At 42.7% G+C, this 25,449-nt stretch overlaps 1 protein-coding gene across 1 annotated transcript in view; it reads left to right on the forward strand.

Annotated features, from left to right (window-relative positions):
- The window catches only part of pkd1a (polycystic kidney disease 1a), a 76,577-nt gene that overhangs the window by 32,542 nt on the left and 18,586 nt on the right, over positions 1-25,449 (forward strand). The window contains exons 13-33 of the mRNA XM_030423466.1: positions 739-1,001; positions 1,200-1,580; positions 2,222-2,704; positions 2,831-2,962; positions 4,451-4,626; positions 5,369-5,499; positions 6,017-8,634; positions 9,656-9,853; positions 9,965-10,264; positions 10,402-10,844; positions 11,732-11,882; positions 16,189-16,341; positions 17,572-17,712; positions 20,136-20,457; positions 20,610-20,826; positions 22,358-22,517; positions 22,621-22,773; positions 22,898-23,042; positions 23,336-23,680; positions 23,979-24,067; positions 24,584-24,902. Coding sequence (XP_030279326.1) covers positions 739-1,001; positions 1,200-1,580; positions 2,222-2,704; positions 2,831-2,962; positions 4,451-4,626; positions 5,369-5,499; positions 6,017-8,634; positions 9,656-9,853; positions 9,965-10,264; positions 10,402-10,844; positions 11,732-11,882; positions 16,189-16,341; positions 17,572-17,712; positions 20,136-20,457; positions 20,610-20,826; positions 22,358-22,517; positions 22,621-22,773; positions 22,898-23,042; positions 23,336-23,680; positions 23,979-24,067; positions 24,584-24,902 — 7,320 coding nt within the window. The remainder of the gene's footprint in view (positions 1-738; positions 1,002-1,199; positions 1,581-2,221; positions 2,705-2,830; positions 2,963-4,450; positions 4,627-5,368; positions 5,500-6,016; positions 8,635-9,655; positions 9,854-9,964; positions 10,265-10,401; positions 10,845-11,731; positions 11,883-16,188; positions 16,342-17,571; positions 17,713-20,135; positions 20,458-20,609; positions 20,827-22,357; positions 22,518-22,620; positions 22,774-22,897; positions 23,043-23,335; positions 23,681-23,978; positions 24,068-24,583; positions 24,903-25,449) is intronic.

Genomic DNA, 25,449 nt, shown 5'->3' on the forward strand with positions numbered 1-25,449 from the left:
CCCTAACTCCTCCTGGTTCCCCCAAAGGGGCAGCCCCTCGCTCTGATCCATGTGTAGATGTCCCGTTTGCATGTGTGTGTATTTCCGGCCTCTGTATGTAAAGAAAATAACTTCAGAGATAAACAAACTGAATTTCTCTGTGAAGGGATTAATGATGTATACGTTCTTCCATATTTATTTGATATTAATTTGGATTGACAATGATATTTTAAAAAGTGAGCTATGTATAAAAGTATGGAGGCAGAGATGAAATTCGTTCCACTTCCACATGATGCTGTTACACACTGATGATCCATCAGTAATAATATGATAATATTATATAATCCTATGATGAGCCATACTGCTGCGCCGCCTGTTCCTTTGATACTTTAATTATATTTTGCTGCTATTCTCTTATTTACTTCTACTTTTGAAACATAATGAATGCAGGACTTTAACTATTGATGCAGTTTTTGTGTGCTGCCTTTACTGAAGTTACAGATCTCAGCACTTCATCTTCCACCACTGACTGCATCTACACTCATTGGTTCATTTTCTCACCTGTGACCTGCATTTGTTTAAGTACATGTTGTGTGTCTGGATCTGGAGATTTCTGATTTTTTTAACACAATGTATATTGTTTTGACAGTGAGCCAAATGAAGGTCATGGCTAATGTTGGCATAGTGGGAGGGGTTTGCAGTAAAATGGATTTTTACTATCCAAACTAAAAATAAAAGTAGTTACATCCTGTGTTTCAGGTTGTGGAGGACCAGCGTGTTCTCCGGTGGCTGTTTGTGTCCACAGTGACACCAGGAGCAGCGATCCACCCTCTTGCCCCCAGCTAGAGCAGTGGTGTCCCTTCCAGCAGCAGTGTCTGCCCCTCTCTAGTCCCTGCCAGCCCTCTTCCTGCCTCAACTGCACCCAGGCTCACCATCTGCCCCCTGGGGCACTAAGGCCACGATATGCCCTACAGAATGAGGTGGTCTTCACTCTACCAGCAGGACCTGCTGCACATGTGCTGGTGAGAGGATATACTTTTCTCTCCAATGTTATTGAGTCAGGGAGAGAGTTTTTTCAGTGTTAAAGCCCAAAAGGGAAGATTCAAATTCAGTTTGATAATGAAAAAAACTTGTAGTCATAAAATGTTTGTGACTTTTTTATCGTTTTTCTGACATTAATCTATACTTGCCTTTAACCTGCATTCTCTGGCACCTCACAGGTGCAAGAACAACTGGAGGACCTCCTGGTTTCCCGCGGTGATGTCATCGCCCTGCAGCACGACGCTGGCCCTGCCGCGCTTCTCCGCTGCCAGTCCACCCCACAGTCACCATGGCGGCAACCTGTTTTAGCCCTCAACCAGTCAGAGTGGTTTTGGATCAACAAAACCGGACAGTCGACAGAGGCTGCGTCCGACCATGACGCTGACCCTCTGCCTGACCCAGAGCTAGACGTGAAGGCGCTGGTAGAGGATGGTGAGGGAGGCTGGCTGGAGGAAGTAGTTTGCCCTGTCAGGGTGCTCTACGTGGGAAACAGCGAGATTCCGCTGCAGGGAGCACAGCTGTCTGCTGGTCTACCCCAGCCTGGCTCCTACAACCTGATAGTAAGATGTCAAATGACATATCCCAGCATGCATCTGGCAGATTTTTAACATATTTAAAAAGAGAGTCATATATAGAGACATTTTCTGGTATTTTTACATGTTTTTTCAATCATGTTATGTTTATTGATTTTGAACAGTGCTGTATAAATTCAACAGAACAAACATACAAACAAGAAATGCACAGCAGAAAAAGAAAAACATAAGCTTTGCATAGGTTCATAAGCATAAGCTGTAATCAGCTGATAGCCTGCCGATTGGATCATTGGTACCAGTCAGCCACCACCAACCACAGCCACTGTCACTATAAGGTGGTCCATTTAGATATGGCTCCCTACTCATTCATATCTCTCCTGCTCAAATGCTGCCACACAGTTCTGCTGCATAGGAGCATCACAATAAGCATAAATGTACTTCCATTTGTTGCAATAAATGATTAATCCTGTAACGAATGTACAAATTGTAATAACTATTCTGTTGATATCTAATAGCCTGTCTTCACGCTGATGGTCTTGTTTGCTTATGTAGGCCATGTAGAGGGATCAGTAATACATTAACTGTTGACTGTTTTCATAAGCTTATAAAAGTTCCTCTGAACATAGAACATTTAAGTGTTTGCTGATAAATGATATTTTTGTCTATAGGTGACTTCAGCTGAGCCATCATACCCAGCTTCAGCATCATGCCCGCTGCGAGTGGTGCCTCCTCTGGGCTTGACGATCCTCCACCCCTCTCCACAGAACGGCACCCTCTACTTGCAGCCCAATGACACCCGGCTGCTGCTCCGTGTCCAGTCTCGCTACGAGACAACAGCTTCTTGCCGTGGTGCTAACTGCAGTGTGACCTTCCAGGCCGACTGTCCCCGAGAGTTCTCTGTCAGCCCGACACTCTGTCGGCCTGGACTGAGCGCAGGGTCTGGGGCTGAGGTCGCAGAGCCCAGCCTGTATGCAGTGCTGCATCTGAGCCTGGGGACAGAGGAGAAGAGAAGTTCAGTACAGGTGGAGCTCGAGGCTCACAATAATGTGACAGAGGCCAGTCTGACTGTGGTCATCCAACTGGAAGAGCCGCTCAGAGGTCTGATGGTGCAGCCTCACCCTGCACACAGGGTGCTGATGGAGTCAGTGGTGGTGAGTGGGTGTTTACTTCACTGGTAGTCACATTCACTGTTCATATTTGATATTTATACACATTGCACTGTTCTTTTTTCATCATTTCTTCACATGTATGTTTATATGTCTGTGTGTGTGTTTTAGAGCTACACAGCATCAGTGCTTGAAGGCACCAATCCCACGTTTAAATGGACAGTGGATGACAAGCCCTATTTCACCTATTACAACACTGTGCTCAATGTCATCTACCAGCACGCTGCCATCTACAAGCTCACAGTGAGTTTCTGTTGCATCATGTCACATTCATGTCCGATTATTAACTGTTTTAATTAAATGGATACATGACACATTTGTTTTTGACATCCACAAACAAACAAGGACAAAATGTCTGCAGATGTCTGCAAATGAAACAATTTCAGTTTAATTTATTAGACTGAGGCAACTTTGGACAGTGAGGTTCAACTGGAAGGTTGATCATTCCCATTTAACAAACAGCATCACATAATCAACATGTGAAAAAAAACACCATGAATATGTCAGCATCTGAAAACAAGCAACATTTATTTTTTTTATTAATATTTTTTTGGCCTTTTATCGGCTTTATTGATAGTACAGCTGAAGATATGACAGGAAGCGGGATGAGGGAGAGGGGGAGAGACACGCGGCAAAGGGTGCCCAGGCCGGGACTCGAACCCTGGGACGCCCGCTCTACCAACTGAGCTAAACGGCGCCCCAATATTTTTTTAAATTATAATTTTAATGTTGTTATATTAAATGTGTATTTTGTGTGTGTGTGTGTGTATACGTGTGTGTGTGTGTGTGTGTGTGTGTGTGTGTGTGTCAATAACTGTATATATTTTTTTGTTAATTACATCTGAAAGAAAGAATGTATCGCACATGCAACACAAAAGAGATGATTCTGTACGCATGAGTTTGTAGGAAAAGGTCGGCACAGCACTCCCTGTATTACTATAAAATCACCAAAGTTTTTGCCTTTTTTTATTCAATTTTCCAGATTTGTCACAAAAACAAATAAAACTTAACCAAAGGACAGTTAAATCAAGTTCATGTTACCCAGGATCTGGATCATTAACAGCATTCAGCCTGACATAATGACAGTCAGGTGGATAAGTTCACAGTTTGTCTTACACATAATTAGATCAAAATAACGATAAAGAGAAGGAAGGAAGATAAGAATTAAAAAATGTAAAAGGAAGAAACAAACAAAAATGTGCACTTGGGTCACATAGTTATGCTGGTAGCTGCCAGGCCTTCAACAGATAATATAACTGTTTGCCAAAAGACTTTCTTTAAACATGATTTCTTTTGTTCCTGGAGAGTCTGCAACTACAAATAATTTCTCTATTGATTATTTAATCTTCTGAGGATTTAGTCAGGTAATTGTTGGTATTTGAATGTTAGAACAATGCTTGTACAGTTTTTCATAGTTCATCTTGACGTCTTCACAGTCAACAGTCCAAAGGTTCAATCTATTATCATCAGAAAAACAGAAAAATGTTTAAGGCAGTTGGAGCCAGTACATTTTTATCATCCTGACTTAAAAAACAATTTCTGGATAATCTACTAGAGACCTTCAGTGGTCACGTCATTTGTTTGGAGATATTGTGATTGTTTGCACCTCACAATGTCGTGTCACAACAGTTGTGTCACAATTAAAGCATATAAAGCTGTATGTGCGATAGACTCGAACCTCCTACCAGCTGTCTTTAACTGTCTTACTTGGCCATGTGGCATCTCTTCCAGGTGACGGCCATGAACCACGTCAGCACCCTCACCGAGCATTTCAACGTGACCGTGGACCGGCTGCAGGCCATGGCCAGCCTCACGGTGAAGGGTGTGCCAGATGTGGTCCCTCAGGGCTCCACTCAGACTCTCACCACCTCTGTGCTCGTTGACATGTCTGTGGCTGCCACCTTCCGGTACGAACAGAGGGGTGGATAGATAGATAAATATCTTCTGTGGTATATTTTAAAAAACCAAAAATATAAACCAAAAACTGTGTCATTTTCTCTCCATGTCTCTTCTTGCCTTTTGTTTTTATGGCTGGTTGAAAACACATAACATCTGTTTGTGTTTCACTTCTCCTTTTTTCTCCTCCTCTATCTTTCTGTGTGCTGTTTTCTGTTTTTGTCTTCCTGTGCGCCGTAATAGAACTGCAGCAGTCATACCATACAGAGCCTTGGATTTATAACCGTGTGGTTAGAGCAGATTGCTGACAAGAATTTTCCCCTTTGCTCGGCTGTTTCCCCTGTACTTTTTTTCCTTTTTCTTCCACTCTTTCTCTTTTACTCTTTTTTTTCTCCCTCCCTCTTTCACATTCCCACCCTCCCAACTATGGAGCACTCTTTCACTTAGTTTCCCTCCACTGTCAACATTCTCGGTCCAGAGAGGCTTCCTGAGTTTTGAGTTTCCACTTCTCCTCGTCCAAACCCTCTATCGTCTCGTCAGGGAAGATTTCCACTTTTCAGCGTGTGCGTGCGTGTGTGTATGTGTGTGTGTGTGTGTGTGTGTGTGTGTGTCTGTTTGTGTGTTTGTGTGGGTGTGGGTTATCACGTTTATCACGGTTATCACGTTTTATCACTGCATCTGTTCTTTTAAGCTTCATGTATTTCCCATGAAGTCCTCTTGTAATGGTTTTACAATGTCGCTGTTATGATGCAGATGGTCTTTTGGTGACGGCGGATATAAGGAGTTTGAAAACAAGCCTCCCTACGACCCCTCCCTCATCTGCCCAGAGTCGCCCAATCAGGTCCTCCTAAGCAACAACGTCACCTATATCTACTCTCAGCCAGGTATCTTAAGCAGCACCTGCAGTAATAACATATAGTACCGGCCCAGTCAGCAGATAAAATGCTGGCATTGTAGATTTCTGCAAATCACGGATATGTTAAAGTTTGTAATCATCACACGTTCACATTGCATGTAAATGAGCTGATAGATGTCAGAAGATGATATAGCTTGGCAAGACAACTGCCAAGGGAGAAACCATTGTTTTAGATGGTGTTCCGGCATTTGTTAGTATGGAAGCACTGGATATAAAGAAGATGTCCAGATATTTTAAGCCAAAACATCATCTTTTTCTTCTCAAAGTGGTTTTTGGGCCTAAACCTAACCAGACCAGAATTGGAAATTGAACATACTTAAACATGAAGTTAAAGAAGTGTACAATTTGAACATATTTGTGGTTTGGAGAAACGTACATTACCAATCTAGTTTGACTTTCTTTCAGTTTACTTCAAGTCAAAATGAAGTAATGACTAATTTCACCTCTCTTTCCTTCCTCTCCTTTTCTTGCCTCTGTTGCTACAGGAATATACACAGCGCTGGTGTCGGTCTCCAATCGGTATGAGAACATCAGTCAGAGCATCAACATGAGCGTCTACAGCATCCTCACTCGTGTTGATATACAAACAGAGCCGAGACTCCTCCTAGCAGGCAAAACCGCTGATTTTGAGGCTCACCCTCTGCCCTCGCCCTACGGCATTCACTATGACTGGCACTTTGGAGATGGTTCTGCCCTGCTGCAAGGTCGCCGCGTGGCACACACGTTTGCACAGAGTGGCGTCTTTAATGTCTGTGTATCAGTAAATAACACCATCAGCTCTACGGAGGTCTGTGCCGAGATGTTTGTATATGAGGAGATTGAAGATTTAAGAGTGGAGAGCTCCTCTCCTACAGAGCTTAACAGCCCTACTACAGTATGGGCGCGCCTCGCATCAGGTAATAACATCACATGGACATTCTCCATGGGCGATGGGATCACCCACACAATATCAGAACCTCGTGTGTCACACATCTATAAGAAAGACGGCAACTACACAGTGAACGTGACCGCCGCAAATGCTGTGAGCTCTGGCTGGACAATCCTACAAGTGCAGGTGTTTGTCTTTCAAGTTGTGAGGATGGAGCCTGCCGGGTGTGTCCAAGAGCAAACCCCCATCAACTTTCAAGCCTGGGTGTCCGGTAATGCATCGGCTCATACTTATGAATGGAGCTTCGGGGATGGAGGCGGCAACGAGACACGCCACGGCAAACCCGACATCTCACACACCTACCTGACAAGTGGGAACTACCATCTCTCTCTGTGTCTTTCCAGTGGAGTAAACAAGGCCACCAAGGCCTACTTCTTCAACTGGGTGTGTGTGCAGCCTGCTTTAACCAACATCAGCCTCACACTTGAGAGGTCACACTACGCAGTCGGGGAGGAGATCAGGTTTCAGGTCAGAGCTGAGCCAGAATTTAACTACAGCTATCAGTGGGACTTCGGTAGAGAGGAAGACCCTTTACTCACCAATGGTTTGGGGAGTGTTATGACAAAGTATAAAAACCCAGGTCATTACATGGTGACAGTCATCGTCTTCAATAACATCTCCACCAGTAACACCAGTGTTGTGATTGAAGTTCTGATGCCCGTTGGACCAACTGTCATTCAACATAATGGCACTAAGTACAACAACCTGACCCTGAGAGCACCGTACGCTTTCACTACATCTTCTTTGGCTTCCAACGTCACTTACGTCTGGAACTTTGGAGATGGTAATTTGCATAAAGGACCGAATGTCCTCCACACCTACAACATATCTGGAAACTACAATATTACGCTGACAGCAGCCAACACAGTTAGCAGGAATCACACAATTTTACCTGTTGCAGTGCTTGCACCAATCAGTGGGTTAACTGTGAACGCCAGCTTAATAAATGTCCCTCTCAATGCCTCAGTCCATTTTGAGGCCCAAATGGAGAAGGGTGATGGCGTCCGGTTCTCTTGGATTTTATGTGATCGTTGCACCCCAATCCCAGGGACGCACACCATGTTTTACACCTTCCGCTCTGTTGGCACCTTCAACATCATTGTGACAGCGGAGAATGACGTAGGAATGGCACAAGCAAGCATCTTCCTGTTTGTCCAGCGTGAGCTGGAGGGGCTGCAGATTGTAGCAGAGGACGAGATCGGAGGAGGCACAGGATTGAATGGTTGCTGCTTCGCTACAAACCGCGTACTCCACCTTCACGCAGCCTTAAAGGAAGGAACTAACATGACGTTTACTTGGAACCTCATTCGGGAGCTGGACCCCATCAGCTCGAGCTTCAACATAAGTGCCAAGACAGTGGAGGTGAATTTCTCAGCACCAGGCCCGTGTGACATCTCTCTCCAGGCAGCCAACCTCTTGGGCCACCTGTCAGTCAACAGAACCATCCACTTCCTGGAACCAGTCGGTGTGGTGTACCTGCAGGTCAGCAACAATCCAGTCGCAGTTAACGCTTCAACTAACCTGACAGTACTGACCAGTGAAGGCTCAGACCTGCAGTACCGCTGGTCTGTGAATGGGGACACTCTGCAGTGGGACAAAGCCTGGAAGACTCACACCTTCATCAGTCCTGGCCTAAAGCTAGTTACTGTGGAGGTCTTCAATGAAGTTAGCTCCGAGGTTGTGTCAGAGAATATCAGTGTTCAGGAAATCATTTCCAGGCTGAGGTTCACAGCTACCAATGTGACAGAGCAGAATTACGTCGCCACAGGTGCGAGCGTGTGGCTCCAGGGTGAGGTACTGACAGGGACCAACGTGACATGGACGTGGCTGTTGGAAGGAAGAACAGAAACAGGAAGGAAAACATCTCTGATTTTTCATGAGCCGAAAACGGCCAATGTTACTCTGAAAGCTGTTAATGATGTCAGCGGGCAAGTTGTTTCCAGAGAGTTCTTCGTTCAGGACAAAATTCAGGGGCTGGAGCTGAGGGCAAGTAAGAAACTCATAGCAGTCGGTGAGAAAGTGGAGTTCACCATTTCTATGGCAGCAGGCTCGGACGTCAGGCTCATCCTCAGCATCAGCGGTGATGCCACCGTCATCCCACAGCCCAACCACACCTACATCCACACATTCAGCCGAGTGGATACATACATGGTGAATCTCACCGCTCACAACCAGGTAAAGTCAAACACGATGGGTTGAATACATCATACAGTCATTTAATATAAATGGATTGGCTGGTCGGTTTTTATGAATATGATATATAGCATAACATTTTAAAATTAAATTCATCACAGCCATGTCACAAGTATAACAAGGAAAGCTTTTTGTATCATTTACAAGTTCATGCATTATTTTCTATTTTTGCCATTCACACATGTGCAACACTGAAGGTCTGACATATGGTTGCGCTGGCACATTTGCTGACACTAATGACACTATTCTTGGCATTCATGCTAAAAACCACACTATTATTGTAAGTAACTCTAATTCTCTGGATGCTGATCTTTACAGAGAGGTGATCACATGAGTATAAACAGAATTTAATTTAAGAACATAATACACAACCAACACAAGTCTAGTTAGGTTTGTGCAGGTCTGGGAAATTTTGAAAATGCCTGAATTTGAATATAATTCTTAAAAAATGCTTGATTTTTTTTTTTAACCTTATCTGGTTTTTTTTATCTGCACAAGCATATATGTAAATCAAATTAAATAATCCTGTCATCATCGCCATAGTTAATATAACCAGCTAATAAAGTAAACAAAGTGTCAATGTATATAGATTGCTGAAAGGAATTCCGTAAACTCCATTTATTTTTCGCTATCGCTTATGTATTTTAATTTGTCGATGTGATGATAAAGGCTTTGATGGTCTGTAATTCTTAGCTCTAGGTAGCTTGGAAATGCTTTTTAGCAGTGATAGGATATGCTCTTAAAAATTGTCTTCCCTGTAAGTCGTAAGTTTGTAAGTTGTAAGTTTTTCTGAAGTTAGACTGCCACAGCACAGGTACCACACCACCACCCTGACCTCCACACCCATGGTTCTGAACTGAAGATATTGAGAATAAAGCAACATAATGCACAACATACATGTACATTTTGATTATCAGTATATCGACTCTCATGTCAAATACAGCAAGATAATGTAATCAGAGTAATACAATGCGTGTGTATTTGCTTCAATATGAAAATCCAGGTGGGTTACAGGAGACGGCACCTCCAGATTGAGGTGATGGAGCCGGTCCTTGGACTTTCCATCCTGGGAAGCTGTGCAGCCATACCTGTAGGTGTAAAGAGAGCGTTTGTGGCCGACATCGCGACGGGCAAGCCTGTTGGTTTCCTGTGGACCTTCGATCTAGACCACCACCACCAGGCATCAAGCATAGGCAAAGAGGTCACTTCAATATTTAGTCTTTCTAATCTAAAAATGATGACATAAATATCAACAATGTAGTTTAAGCTGCACAAATGGTTGGTTTGAACTGAGCTGATCCCTTTCCTCCAGGTGTACTACACACCAGAAGAAGCAGGTTTATTGACCATCTACCTGAAGGCCATTAACGCGCTACATGCTCAGAACATCACCAAGCATATCCTGGTGCAGAACCTGCTGAAAGACGCCGTCCTGTATGCAGCACCTCAGGACACTTTCATCAATAAGACGGTGACACTGAAGGCACTTGTCACACCCAGATCTAATCCTGTGGAGTGCTTGTGGGACTTTGGTGATGGTTCTACTCCGGTTCACACCAATACCACAACTGTGGGTTATGAGTACAGACAGCCAGGACACTACCGGGTCCAAGTACGTTTCTTTAAACTGCATTATTCCATGTACTGAATAGATCCGTTATTTATTTGTAGACTTGTAAAATATGAGAGAAATAAATTGGACAGAAGCCATATTTTGTGATATTACTAACTTGTTGTCCTTCCTGCCAGGTGAACTGCAGTAACCTGGTGAGCTGGGTGTTGGCCCAGGTGGAGGTAAACATCAGTGTGTTAGAGTGTGAGGAGCCAGAAGTGCAGGTGGTTCAAGCCCCCCGCATGTCAATCTGGCGCTCCCAGCCCGCTTTGGTGGAGGCCAATGTGGACTTAAAAGGCTGTGTGCGCTACGGAGCTCAGTACCTCTGGCAGATACTGGCAACACCCTCTTGTGATATTGACAAAGACCAACATATTCCGTCTGCGAGGACTCAGCCCTCTCAGTCTGAGCTTGTCCCCGTCATCCGCCTGCCAGTGGAGGTGGATGTGCAGCGACTGCAGCTTTCACTGCCGAAGAGGGCTCTGGCAGCGGGGAACTACACCTTGGTGTTTTCTCTGTCATATGAAGACGTGCCGCTGAGGAAAGCTGCCTGTCTGCACCTCAGTGTCATGCCTGCCAGGTCAGAGGAGAAATACATTTTTATTCACTCATTTTTCAAATACTTTTTACTTGCCATCGATACTAATGTTGTCCTTGGTTCACGGTGAACAAGTGTATATAGAATTTAAGTTTTAACTAATGATTATTTTCATTTTTGATTAATCTTTTGATTACAAAATTGATCAAATTTGATGAAACTGATTGGTTGTTTAATCTCTAAAATGTAAAAAAAAAAAAAAACAGGATCACATCTTCAAATTTCTTGTTTTGTCCACAACCAAAACATTTATTGTTCACTGTCACAGAATGATATAGAAACCAGAAAACATTCACTTTTAAGTTGGTGAAATCAAATAAACCACCAAATAGTCCACTTCTCTGGTGTTGATACTTTTGCTCAGCATGTCCAAAAACTATGGGTAAATTCAGTCAGTTGTAGATCTGCCACACGTCCCTCTCAAGCTTGTAAGGAAGCATGTGCTTTGGGTAAAATTAAAGTTATGCTTCTCTGGGCTGCACATCAGTGAACATACAGGGGTTTCGATCAAACATGTTACAATGTGTGTCTCTGTTATATACGTATGGATTGGGGGTAAAACATACCTCTCCACTAGCAAGCAGGGTCACATTTACCAAGACATAAGAAAACAAAGAAGAAAAACAGAAATCAGTGTCACCACGGTGACATAAACAAATCACTACATTCATGAAACAAACAAGAATATGGATTTATCATCGTGAATTGGTTGGACGATGACAGGATGGGAAGAATTTTGTTTCAATCTAAATCAGAACAAATCTAAATGTGAAAGAAAAAATTGCTGATAACTCCTTGAGGTTAAGTTGAATGTAAAATGTTCCTTTTCTTCTTTTTTAATGTTAGTATTAATTCATTTATCCTGCCAGGTTGATGCCCATCATAGAGGGGGGCACCTACAGGGTGTGGTCGAGGACACAGGACCTGCAGCTCAGTGCCGAGCAGTCCTACGACCCCAACATGGACCCAGACAACCAGTCACTACTCCACTACCACTGGCGTTGTCAAAGCACTTCAAAGGTAAGAGCAGACATGAAACAAGGGTCGATCCCACGCGTTATAACTTAAAAAGAGGCGGATTAGCTTTTTCTGGTTAACCTGTTCTTATTCCTGAAAATGTCTGTAAAATTCAAGCCCAAACTAACTTAACTTACCCAAAGAAACTGCAAACAAGCCCCGAGCTGTCAGACACATTCGAAGTGCTTCTGGTATTAATCTATAGGAGATTAAACACACTGAATATATTTTTTATTTTTCACGCCCACATTTTTTTATGTAAACGTAAGCCTGCAAATTACCTGTACTGTAACTGCCAGACAATGGGTCCACATCATATAGTCTTAAGGGGGGTACACACATAAGGATTTTATAAATCTTTTTTTTTTTTTAATATATATATTTTTGGCCTTTTTTTGGCTTTATTGATAGATCAGCTGAAGATATGACAGGAAACAGGGGAGAGAGGGGGGGAGTGACACGCAGCAAAGGGACCCAGGCCGGGAGTCGAACCCGGGTCCGCTGCAGAGCCTCGGCACATGGGACGCGCGTGCTACCAACTGAGCTAAACGGCGCCCCAGGATTCTATAAATCTTAAGAGATTTTTTATCTGTAGAGCCCCAACACATGCAGATTAAATAATCAGCTTTGATCGTACTGTGTGTGGTGTGCTCTGATATTCTCAGCACAGGACACCACACACATCAAGATTGTCTGTCTCACGGCCGCTCTAGAATCTAGTCCTCCGAGCCAGAAATATCGCGTGATCAAACGTGATCTAGAGTAATCAATGGCAACAACCCCAGCGTCAACGGGATTTTCATAAACGGAAAAGAGCATCCGCTTTCCCCACACACAAAGATTTTTCATCGTAAGTATTGAACAAGTTTAACATTTACGATTGTCGGCCGCGACCCATTTCTGAGCAAATTATCGGGACAAATTGACTCTTAACACACCACAGACCACAGGATAATCGTATAGGATAATCTTATAAGATAATCTTCCATCTTCAGGAAGGGGTAAAATCGGAGCAAAATCAGCCCGATTATCGTTATGTGTGTACCCCCCTTTACATGGTCCAATTTCAAATTAGATAACAATATCACTAAAAATGAAAACTTTTCTGTCTAAGGAAGAGTAACAGGGGCAAAATCTCAGCATTGCTCTTTTCTTTATTTTCAGTAACTGTGCATATAACATAGTCAAAATCAAGTTCTTTTGAGGAGAAACAGCCTATTCAAAGAGCAAAATGAGTGAAACTACATAATTTCCAAGTTTAGGGCTTTAAAATTGTGTTAACTGTATATTGCTGGATTATTATTGGCTACACGATGCATTAATCATCTGGAGGCTGGCGTGTGAGGGGCTCAGGAGACCAGAGAAAGGATTTAATTGGCAGTGTCTGTTGCTCACTTAGTGTTACTTCTGGACTTTGCAACATGTTTCGCAAGACACTAAGGTGCGCACTTATGAATATACATTCATGGCCTCACCAGGATTGTAGATTTTCTATTCGAGCCACTCAAATAAATGGATTTTAAAAAGAGGTAGTAAAAAAGAGGAGCTGTTCAATATAGAGAACCATACAGTGAAATAACACAGGAAGGACTAACAGCTGCTCAGGTTTCATACATTGCAGCATAGCTTAGACATTTTCATCTCCTAATATATATTCTAATATAAAATACTAATATTATATATTATATAATATTATAGCATAGCATTAGAATGTCCATATGCATCAAGTACCAGGGGATGAGAATGGTGTTTTTAAATGTCTTCAAGTAAAGGAGACTCAGGAGAGAACAACATAGCTTTCTATGCTCCGGTAGTCAGACAGGATCGTCTCTCTCCATATTTTCATTCTTTGGCTTGATGATAGAAATAAAAGAGTGCTGAACTGTCTAACCAGACTCTACTCTCAAGGATTTTAGTAGCCCTCTTTTAATGATGAATTTATAAGACAGAGTTTGGAGGACAGACTCAATTTTGAAAAGTAGACTGGAAATGGAAAAATGATGTAATGATCATTTGGTCCTGAGTACTGTAAGTGTCTTCAGAGGGGCTTGGCCGTGTCCATGTGAGGAGGAGAACTCAGATCAGGACTGTTTTTGAGTGGGTTTCTGGACTGTCGGATGTGCGCTTTTGTGTGTGGGTGTGTGTGTGTGTGTGTGTGTGTGTGTGTGTGCGCGCGCGTGTGTTGTTACCGATTCATTTAGTGTTTTTCACATTCACCACTTCCTCGGCTGGGTGGGAACACATTCTGCAGCTAAAGACCGCAATATCAGACCCAATAGGATGGGTGTGTACTGCAGGAATGTGTGCGTGCGTGTGTGTGTGTGTGTGTGTGTGTGTGTGTGTGTGTACTGTACATCTAAGCAGACAGGCATTTAAAGGGTTATGTAACTATTGAGAGATAAACTAAGCATTCCACAGCTGGTGCTCTGCTCCCCACCCCGACAATTACACACTTAAACATACAGTTAACAACATGCACACATCACACACACACACACACACACACACACACTTACACACAAAAAACATACATACAGCTGTGTAGCAGTGCTGATAAAAAGAAAGGACAGCTCAGTCTGACCACAAAGAGTGGAACAACGCTCTGGTAGAATGCAGTGAAAGAAAAAAATCTGAGAGAAAATTTGAAAGACACATTCTTGAACACGTTTTTTACACGTTCCTGGCCTTGGATACTAACACAATTGAAGAAGGTGATGAAGTTGATTGAAAAAGAAATAGAGCTAAATAGCTAAACTGTTTTGTAACAGTTTCTGGCTGAATTCCCTCCATTTTCATAAGACTGATTAATACGAATCTCACTCTTTAGCCTCGATGCCCCGTGAAAAAAAAATCATCGTACGGCCACAGTGGCCTCTGTGCCCCTGGCCCGGTCAGCGTAGTGGGCTTGCCTTGAATTACAGCCACCTGAGTGCACAGTAGTCACAGTAACTTCAGTGAGTCTGCAGTTCGTGCAGGTGGAGTCTCATCATCACATCGATGATCATGAAAATGAAAGCCTCTCAAACAGCAGCTACATCACAAAACGGAAGAACAAAACTTACAGCACAGCAAGCGAGCGCAGCCGGTTTTGATATGATAACGGACTTATGTGGTAGGATTTAGTTCGGTAAAGTTGGAAACAGATTCGAACCTCCCGGATTATTAACTCATAAGCGAAACATTGTTAAAACACATACGACGAATCTTAACTACCATAGTAAGGTAGACAACGAGCTACAGCCGTATTTTCATCTAAACGAGCGCTCCTTCAGGCTGGACATTAACTCTGGTCTGTATGGTCAGCCCTCTGTGAGATGAGGGCGCAGGGACCGTCTACAAAGTGCAACACTGAATAGAGATACTACAAAAAATATTCAACAACTTCACATTATTCAGTGTAGTGTCACCAAAATCACTCCACACATCAGTGGTCTCCTGCTGGTTATTCTCCAAGTTTTTGTTTAGAAGAAATGTGCTTTGCCATAATTTTAGGGAATTTCTATTGGGAGAAATATTCAATACCTTCACTAATATTCAGTGTGGTGTCACCAAAATGTTTTATTATGTTTTAAAAATGTTTTCTAATGTAACATTAACTTGATCTTGTCATATTATAAATTAGGATGTTATGGTATCAATCTGAAAGGTAAATCATCACATTTTACTCAGTGGCCTTTGTGCCCCTAAAAAAAGAAGAAAAGCGAAGGCCAAATGGCCTTGCCCCTAAAATGACGAAGTTCCCACCCCGCTAACAATTGTTTATTTCATTTTATTTTATCAACTTACTTTGAAGCTGTGAAGCTTACAGGGAAGCTGTTTTTGAAAGAACATAAAATGCAAGTAATCATGTGTATGCAATTTATGAAGGTGCTTTGTTATTTAAAGCTTAAAATCAGTTCTGGAAGATGCACTCAGCCCATGAATAACCTTGAGTAGCACAGTGGTTTGTTCTCTCTTCGCTGAAATTGCTGTTGTTCTCTTATAGATGTTTCCTGTGATCCAGTAAAGAGAGAATTGCAGAGGGACTTGAAATAAAGACAAACATCAGCATCTATCAGCATCAGTTAGAAATGGTCCGACTTTAACAATTTTAAGAGGAGGTTACAATGACTTTGTTCCAATGTTACAAAGGACTGAAGTTAGAATAGTCAAATCCAGCCTGTTGAAGTCTCTTTTTAGTTTAATGGCTGTATTACTGTGTGAATAGAAGCACTGCTGTTACATATCAAACCTTGTGCTCATTTTATGTCAGAGTCACTGTTTCATAAACACAACGCTGCAAAAATGATGGCCCTATTTCTGCTTGCAGGGCCCAGAGCACTGCTCCAGTCTGAACTTCGGTCTGGGCTCCAGCGGTCCCGTACTGGGAATCTCCGGCTCAGAGCTGGAGGCAGGCGTTGAATACACTTTCAAACTCACCATCAGCAAAGACGGCATGGCACCAGAGTCCACCACGCAGACCGTAAGTGCACACATTCACCTACATATATTAATACGTATGCATGCTTTTTGTTGGCGGTTTCTCAACAAGATTAATCTGAGAGCTCACAGGATGATAAATGGGATTGAAAGAAGAAAAACAATCATTGTTCTGCTGCACAAATGAGTCGTTTGGTCTTTTACTGCTTTGAATTTTGAGCCTTATACTGATATTGATTAACTTACCAGTGGAAATATTTGATAATGTTACCTATCAGCCAATAGTCATATTTTGTATATTTTGTATATTTCACTAATATTGAATTCTCTATTGTCTTAAACTGGGCCCAGTGTGTGACCCTGACCCGGGGAACCCACTGGTTTTTACTGGTTGTTACTATTTTCCTATGGCACTGTGAATTCTGTAGCACTCTCTGGCACAAAAATCTCCTTTGGGATTAATAAAGTTGTATCTTAACTTAATGTATCTTAAACACATAACATGAAAAACAGTCTGTCTATATAAAATGGAGATACTTACCTCAAACCCATTTATACATTTCTGTGCAGAGCTTTTCTGTCAGAAGAGTGGCTCTCTCTGTAATTTGTGATACATAGAGTAGCAATCAGGAAGAACATGTAAGCAGAGTGTGAAGGACTGCTCCTGTTGGAACGCAGAGATGACGTTCAAGCAGCGGTTGTGTTTGTTTTGACTTTGGCTGTATGAGTGTTACGATGATAATGAATTGTTGGATTAGATAGTTTCGGCTCTGATGATGATACATTCATCGTATGCATCTGCTGCTTTTATATGTGGAGAGATTTTATTTAGATTGCTGTCACTTCAATATGCCAGTAAAGATTATCACGCCATCAACATAAAGTCCTCCACATTCTAAACTCCTCTCCTCAAAGCTTTGTTTGTCTTGGTTTCTCCTTTTCATTGAGCAGCAGCTCAACCACCACCAGTAATAAGCTGCTGCCGACAAACACGCTGAGCCTTTACTCTCTTTGATCAAATAAAATACAACGCAGAGTAACCAACAAAAGGCAGTTAGGAGCGAAAGTTGAAAACTGGAAGAGAGCCCAATTTGTTTATCTAGCGTGAAAGTACATGTCATAAAGAAAGTAAGAAAAACAACACAACGATCAAATAATGTGTGTGCTCTTTGTGATTAGGTGGTTGGGTTTAGTTTTCTTACTGGAATGATCCTATCCACAGCCTGAATTGCTAACATTTGACAGCATTTAAATGTATGTGTGTGTGTGACAGGTGCTTGTCCAGAGCGGCCATATTCCCATGGTGTATCTCGAGTGTGTGTCCTGTAAGGCCCAGTCCATCTACGAGGTCAGCCAAAACTCATACGTCTACCTCAGAGGAACCTGCACCAACTGCCAGGGCTTTCACCGCGGGGTAAACACACACACACACACACCCACACACACCTATTGCACACACTGGCAGACTGACACGACTGTAAAAGCACACAAAATCTAGTTCTCTGTCTTGCAGCAAAATGAGGTCAGTGCACCACAAATGGGACAGTGAAATCAACATTTCCAGATCCTTTCCTTCCGTCTCCTCCTCCTGCTCCACCCCTCTCCCTCTCTCCTCTATTCAGACTGTCACTGGGATTTGGGATGCAGGCAGCAGTGTGTGGGTGTGAGGATGAGGTCATTGCACAACTGGAGCCAGAGACAATATGTCTGGTCCTCAGTAACACAGGGAAACAATCTGAAAGACAAAACACTTGTTGTGTCACCAGGCCTCAAGATGCAAATGCCAGCTGACTGCGCTCAGCTGAACTTTAACCTAGGTTCCTTTTTTATGATCACACTATAGATCAGTTTCCACTCTGCACTGGGGTAGTGTTGAATTTGGTACTTGCATTTGACGACACATCGTTCCCACACATACAGCATCAACTGGAATCAAAAACAGCTGGCAGAAGTGCAGTTATCATTAAGAGTCAATTCAGTTCTACTTATACAGAGCACTTTATGATAAACTAATTTGATTGAATTGTGAGGAATACACTAAGCAAAAATCTTCACTTAATTACAAGCCGAGCTATGGGAACCATCATTAGACAATTTGGGAACTTTAAAGCAACATTATGTTACTTTTAGACCATAATATAAAAGCTTCAGAATCACGCTGATGGTTCAGTGTCTTGTAACAGGGTGAAAGGTATCTCTATCACTTGTGTCTGCACTATGTCAGTGCGTTTACATGACACTAGAGAAAACCGAATTACTGGGTTAGTCCAACTCTGATCGTATTTTTAAGATGCATGTATACACCTTAGTCTGACTAAAATCGGACCGGATCGGATTCCTCATAGTCGAATTAAAGCACCCAGATTATTCGATTGATAGTCTCATTACTCCTGCATGTATACGTTCCATCAGATCGGATCGGATTTTGCATTCTGCGCAGGCGCGAGATTTCTTTCCCGGGGCCGTGAGCCGGAAGTAGACGGACGGCGACGGCGGCGTCTTTCCTCCGAAATCACCGCAAGAAAGAGCGCCATTGTGCATCTAGTTTGTGTAATTATCATGTACACCATATACGAAATGTACAAAGATGTAGCCTCGTCTCGCTCTTCGTACGCCATCTTTCTTGAATGCCGAGGCAGTTCGTTGTTGCTGGTGACGTAAAGAGGTCAGCCGGAGGTGGCTCTGTTACCACTAGTTGAAATGGGTACAGCGCCACCTATCATACCGGGGTATGACATGCTCCGGACAATAATCCGATTTTCTCACCGGCATGTATACTCGGATAATGCAGTTGTCTGATTGAGTAGCATAGTCGAACTATGGCTGTAATCTGACGATGCTGTGCATGTAAACGTACTTAGTGAGAGGGAAGGATCACAGCGTCACATACATGTTTACTTTAACACAAGTTTTCAACACACAACATTGTTATGATGTAAAGAGTTTTATTTGTAGTTAGCACCTACATTACATCTGTCAGATTGTTACCTGGGATTTGGTTTTATGGCAGTGGTGTCACACTCAGAAATTGTACAAAATGCCAATTTCTACATAATGTTGCATTAAGTTGCGATAACAAGTACAGTGTACTTTGGGGGCGGGGGCTCCATGGTGGTAATAACAAAAATGTTAAACTCTCCTGGCAGCTAATAAAGAGAGGCCCACACTGGAGAAACAGGTCACCTACATTTTCTCTTGTTGGATGAGAAAAATGAACCCAACAAAGTGTGGTTTTATTCCTTGGCAATTCCAACATAATGTATGTCTTAATTTTTCTTAATTGGAGAAAAAATAAAGGGTTTCTTAATATAAATAGAAAACTCTGAGGAAAAGTCAAATGTTGAACCTACATGTGCAGCTTCATAGCAGGGATAAAAGTCAGGACCAATAGTAAGGACCTTTTCTTATATCTCAACATTTTGGGATTTACGCTTATTCGATTTCTCGCCGCGAGTCAGATGACAAGATGTGATTCTTGTGCAAGAGGAATATCAATCTTCTAATCACTTCAAAGCTGTTTAAGCCCATTATGTGCCTCTCATCTTCAACTTAAGTACCCCTTTCTCAACCCCCTACCCTTGAAGAAAACACTAAAAGCATTAGGCTGTCAGTTGAGCCTGGGTTCAGGACAACCTCATGAATCATTATTGGCATTGTCTGTCTGTTTTAAACAAACACAGTAAAACCACCATCAAAACAAATGTAATACAATGATTTTAATGAAAGCTTTTAGGGTGGCTAATTGATGCTCATTTAATTTAGTAATCCCTTTATTAATAAATTATTATATCAAATGTAGCTGGCTTGTACTTACATCTTTCTCCCTCTGTCTCTCAGCGCTGGAGTGCCATGACGCTGCAGAACGAGACTCTGGTCCTCAACTACTCCTCCACCACCACAGGAAGCGAAGGCATGAACCTGGTGCTGCGCCAGGGCGTCCTGCGCCACAGAGATGCCTACATCTTTACCCTGCACGTCACTGATGACAGCCTTGACGGCGAGGGTGTCGCCTCCATTACTCTACACCACAATATGCCCCCGGCTGGCGGGGAGTGTCACCTGACAGGGGGAGGTGAAGGGGGAGTGGAATATGGGGAGGGAGACACTGAAGTCTGGAGGATACGCAGTCTTCTGGACCAGGTGCACTTCAACTGCTCAGGTAGGAACAAGGAAGCCATCATCTCGCTATCAAACATCTGAAGCACAAATTGTCAAATGAATCTAGTACGTTTCTTTCTCCAGTAGCTACTCACAAAGGTTGTTGTCCTCTCTTGTTTGCCCACTTTGTCTTTCACATTTTCTTCCCTCTAGGTTATAGTGATCTCGGGGTATCAGAGACTCCTTTGCTTTACAGTCTACTGGTGATGCGCTGCAGAGAAGACTACTGCGAGGACTTCTGTGTGTACAAAGGCAGCAGTCCAGAGCACTCTGCCTTCCTGCCCCCAGGCTTCAGCTCAGCCCAACACCGTGTAGCTGTATCCATCACAGTGGAGGACCACCAGGGGGCTGCCATTACTGCGCTCAACAAGTAACTACACTTTGCTCAATTGTATAGTTCAGTTAAGAAGCAGTGAGGCCAATTAAAAAAGATGTAGTCCTCAGTCCTCTTTTTTTGTGTGTATATCCCAAGCTACTCCAGACAGCTTAGCTTGTACTTTATTAAAGTTTTTCTGAGTAGTTCAACAAATCCCCTTCATCTCCAAGGTTTTTGTTCTTTCGTTGACTTCTGATCTTCCCATCAAAGTAAAAAAGCCTTATATGACCACAGAGATTTATAAAGTTTTAGCTCCGTAGTTACTGACAGTTTTGTGCCTCACACAGGATTTATCTCAAAAGGTCCAGTCTGTGGAGTTCAGGATAGATGAGTAAAATTGAATATAGTATTCATAATTATATTTTACTGAACCGCAATGTTTACGCAAAAAATTCGTTTTTTAGCAGCTACAGTAAGGAGGATGAGACAACCCTTCTGCTAGACGCCACTAAATTCTCCACACTGGTCCTTTATTAATGGTTAGCTATGTGGTGATGGCCAACGCATGCACGTCTGCCCGGACATATAGACACATGCAGCACGTCAAAAACCCCCCAATAAATTAATCAAAAAAATAATAATAAAAATCATTACTGATGAGAGATTTCAAAGCAGTGTGTTTCATAGGGCACAGAGGTGCACAGCACCTCAGCTGTAATAACCCGGTCTTTCTCTCACTGTCTCTGTCTACGCTTTCCTTACCGTGGCTGCAGAAAAGCAGCTATTGTTACTGGGTCCTCATTTGACTCACCAAATTCGAAACGAGGTCGGAGTCCGAGCGCCAAGGCAGATTGACGTGCCTCATAATGCTATTGATGCGAGTTCATCTTACCTTGGTTGTAAAGTAATAGCCCAATAACCTATTATAGCAGTAGAGAGAATATTTCTCTTCTTTTTAAGATGAGCTGCTGGGATGAGATCTGGAGGGCCCATTCACTGCTGACTACAAATGTGAGGCTGTACTCAGCATTGATGATGATGTTGATGTTGTGAAGCATGTCTGATAGCTTAGTTGCATGCTTAAATGAAAAGTGAATCGCTCGTATTAAAATTCATGAGATCACACAATTTTTTTATCGATCCAGCAAATAGTTGTCGAAATGTTTCACTCAAAACCATAAATTTGAACCTCATGATGGTGATAGAAGTAAAGTCAGGTGATCAACAAAGGGATTTAAATGTATCCATCAGGAGCCACAAATGTCTTTAAAAAAAATGTGTGAACCCATCTGGTTATAATAAAAAATTGTCCTGCAAGTCATACAATAGTTGAGCTATTTCAGTCTGATAAACCAATAAACCCACACTGCTATTCTTAGAGTCATGACTGAAAAGTATTCATGAATTCATCTGACTCTGGATCCAAAAAAGAAAATCACATATGTCAAATCTTACCAATCTATTCTCGTCTGAACCACATTATTGTCCTTGCACTCACATGCAGTTAAGTGATGCAAACCCAAGAGCACATAAATAAAGTAAGAAAGACCATATTCAATAACAGTGCTTTGTGCTTTGTGTCCAGGTCCATCGAGGTTGTGCTGCCACATCAGCCCCCGGAGTACAAGAGCCTCCCCCATTGGTTGTCCGAGCTGACTGACAGCAAACTCAAAAAGCTGCTGGAGCAGGGAGACTCCCAGAGGGTCAGAGAGTTATCGCTGGCTCTTATAACAGTCCTAAATGAGGTAGGCCCAGCCACTCAACATTGATTAATACATTTATCGGTTCAATCATTCATCCACTGATAATACGTTGAATATACGTATGCCTGTCTTTACCTTTTTTCAGTATGAGCAGACCAGGGAGACAGTGCGGGTTTCCCTAGATGAGCGCAGTCATCGAGTCAGAGTCCGCAGCAACATCACTAGAGCACTGACAGCTCTCGACCTCACCACTGTTAGCGACATCCAGCAGACTTCCGCTGCTTTGGCTCAGTGCACGGTGAGCAGGATGAGAGGGAGGAGAGGGGGAAGAATTGGGAAAAAGAAAGGCAATTGAAATAGGCAAAGAAAGAAAAGTTTGTTCAAGCAAACAATTGATCAGTTAAGTGTGTTTTTTTTCCCAGGCGGTGAGTCGAGAGTTCATTTGTGAGGAGTGTCAGAACAGCACTCTGAACAAGCTGGAGTCCATGCTTGAGATACTGCAAAGTGACACCAAACAGGGCACCGTCACCCCCACTGAGATAGCTGACAACATCCTGAACATCATGGGTAGGAAAGCGCGTTTGCTGCCTCTCTGCATGACCGCCTCCACCGTTCAGATCCGTAGGGCTAGCAACAAGTCATTTAATCATGCATGTGTATTGCTAAGTGGAGGATAATGCATGCTCACTGCTCCTGCATATAACCAGATCACTTAGAGTACTCGCTCTGAAACCATGAGAGACCTTAAGTGCTTCATTCTTGATGAGATTTTATAATTGATTTTGACCAAACATACATTTAGGTTAAAAACTAAAATCCTTATCAACTGACTTCATCTCATGTCCTCTCCTTCCATCCAGGTGATCTGATCCATCAGGTCAGCCAGTCAGCATCACAGTCTTACCTTCAGCCTCCCTACGTGGATTCCTCATCACCCCTCCTCAACTCCACTCTTAACTATTCTGTTGAGGAGCAAGGAGGCCCCCAGTTAGACCCCTCCCCCTCCTCAGTGGAACCACACCTGGAACCGCACCTGCAAGTCGCCGCCAAGGCTTACAGCCTGTCCTCCGTCCTCATGCTGATCCTCATGCATGCCCGCGTGCTCAATGAGGAGCCACTCGTGCTGAGGGGAGCTGAGATCGCCGCCACAGGGAAACTGGCAGATCCCCAGAGTCTGCTCTGTTACCACGGCAACAACAGTCCAGGTAGGCTAGCATAGTGAGCGTCTCATGAGCTGATGAAAGTCGTGTTGTAGGTGACTTTTATCACCTCATAACATATAAAGAGTTGTACATCTTAGACGCATTGTTGATATTATTATTGATATTAATATTAATACATATTTCTTGCTTCAATATAGTTTTATTTTTCTGCATTTTTCTAAGACTTTTGAATGGGAGCAACTGTAACGCAAGCAATTTCCCCTCAGGAGCAACAAAGTATTTCGGATTTAGATTCTGATTGTGATTATTATCTTCTCTTCTTCATCATCTCTTTTTCCAGAGTGCCAGAGGTTCTCCATCCCCCGAGCTTTCAACAACAGTCTTGGCAGAGCTGCTGCAGGAAACAGCATCATGCAGCTGTTGTTTCAGGTACCATCAGAAAACTGTCAAATTGGTAATGTAGCAGTGTTACTACTTCAGAATTGAAAGTGTTGCACACATTGAAAATATGGGCTCTCAGATGTAATCAATATGTATTTTATGTAACATAATTTAACTGGGGTGGAGGAAACTTTAGCAGTAATCAATGAAATCACATTAGTGCACCACCCAGCAGCTGAGAAGCAGGGATTAAATACTCTAAAGGATTCCAATATTTTTATTAGATGTATGAATCCCACTTTCACACATAAACTATGGAAATTACTCTGTAAAACTAAAACTAAACTAAAACTAAATGTCCTTTTAAAGTGTCTCTTTAGATCTCTGTCAAAGAACCTGGCAGCTCGTCAACTGTCAGTGCCAAAGTCTCTGATCAGCACACACAGCAATAAACAGGAATACATTGTCTGAAGCAGTCTTGTCTTCTTTTAGCCTTCTCTGTTTTGGCCTCGTCTCAACAGATGTCATTTTTCTCCACCCTCCCTCCTTTCTTTTCCTCACCAGGTGGATTTTAACCCCTACCCTTTCAACTACGTGGCAAACTACACCGTTTCTACCGAGGTGGCATCCATGGAGTTCCGCACTGAAAATGGCACCCAGATTCCCATTTCCGGACTGGACGACAATCTCGCCATCACGGTTGCCATTAACAATGGAAGTAGTGGAGCAGAGGGAGGACCTGAGGGCTCTGGTACTGGAGGGGTCCCCACAGCTGGAGCTGTTAACATCAGCCACTGTGACTCGGTCATCATCAATATCAGCAGGGGGAACACCAACAAACAGGCTGGGCTGTTTGTTCAGCTCAACTTCACCACTCTGGAGGGTGAGCACTCACCTTTGTCACATAGATATATATTTAATAATGTGTATATATGTGTGTGTGTGTGTAAATGGTTACGATTACAGTACTTTTGTTTCAATTCAAATGTGTTGCAAAAAAAAAAAAAAATTGGCTAAAAAAAATGCATAAACTAGATCTAGAGCTCTTTTTCATCCATTAGTGATGTGATTTTTAAGAGCTGGTCCATCGAGATAAGCAGTTGGTCTTGCAAAAGAGAAGGATGCAATTAGATAGAAAAACAAAGTTGAAAACACAATGGAAATGTGACATTTCTGTTTGTTTCATGTATTAATGTGAGGAAGGTAAAATCAGATCTGTGTGGAGCAATGAGGAGGCTACTATAATGTACTGCTATTTCTTGTTTCGTCTCAGAGCAGAAAAGGCTGATCAGTCATGAGAGTGAACTATTTGATATGTCAGAAAAGGTGTTTCATCTCCAATTGAGTGCAAAACCACCTCAAGCTAGCATGATACCTTTTTTGCGAAATTGAGGAAGTGTCTTTGAATTTTTCCTTTTCCATCAATGTGA

The sequence above is a fragment of the Sparus aurata genome, chromosome 1, assembly GCF_900880675.1.
Source record: "Sparus aurata chromosome 1, fSpaAur1.1, whole genome shotgun sequence".
In the NCBI taxonomy this organism is placed as follows: domain Eukaryota; kingdom Metazoa; phylum Chordata; class Actinopteri; order Spariformes; family Sparidae; genus Sparus; species Sparus aurata.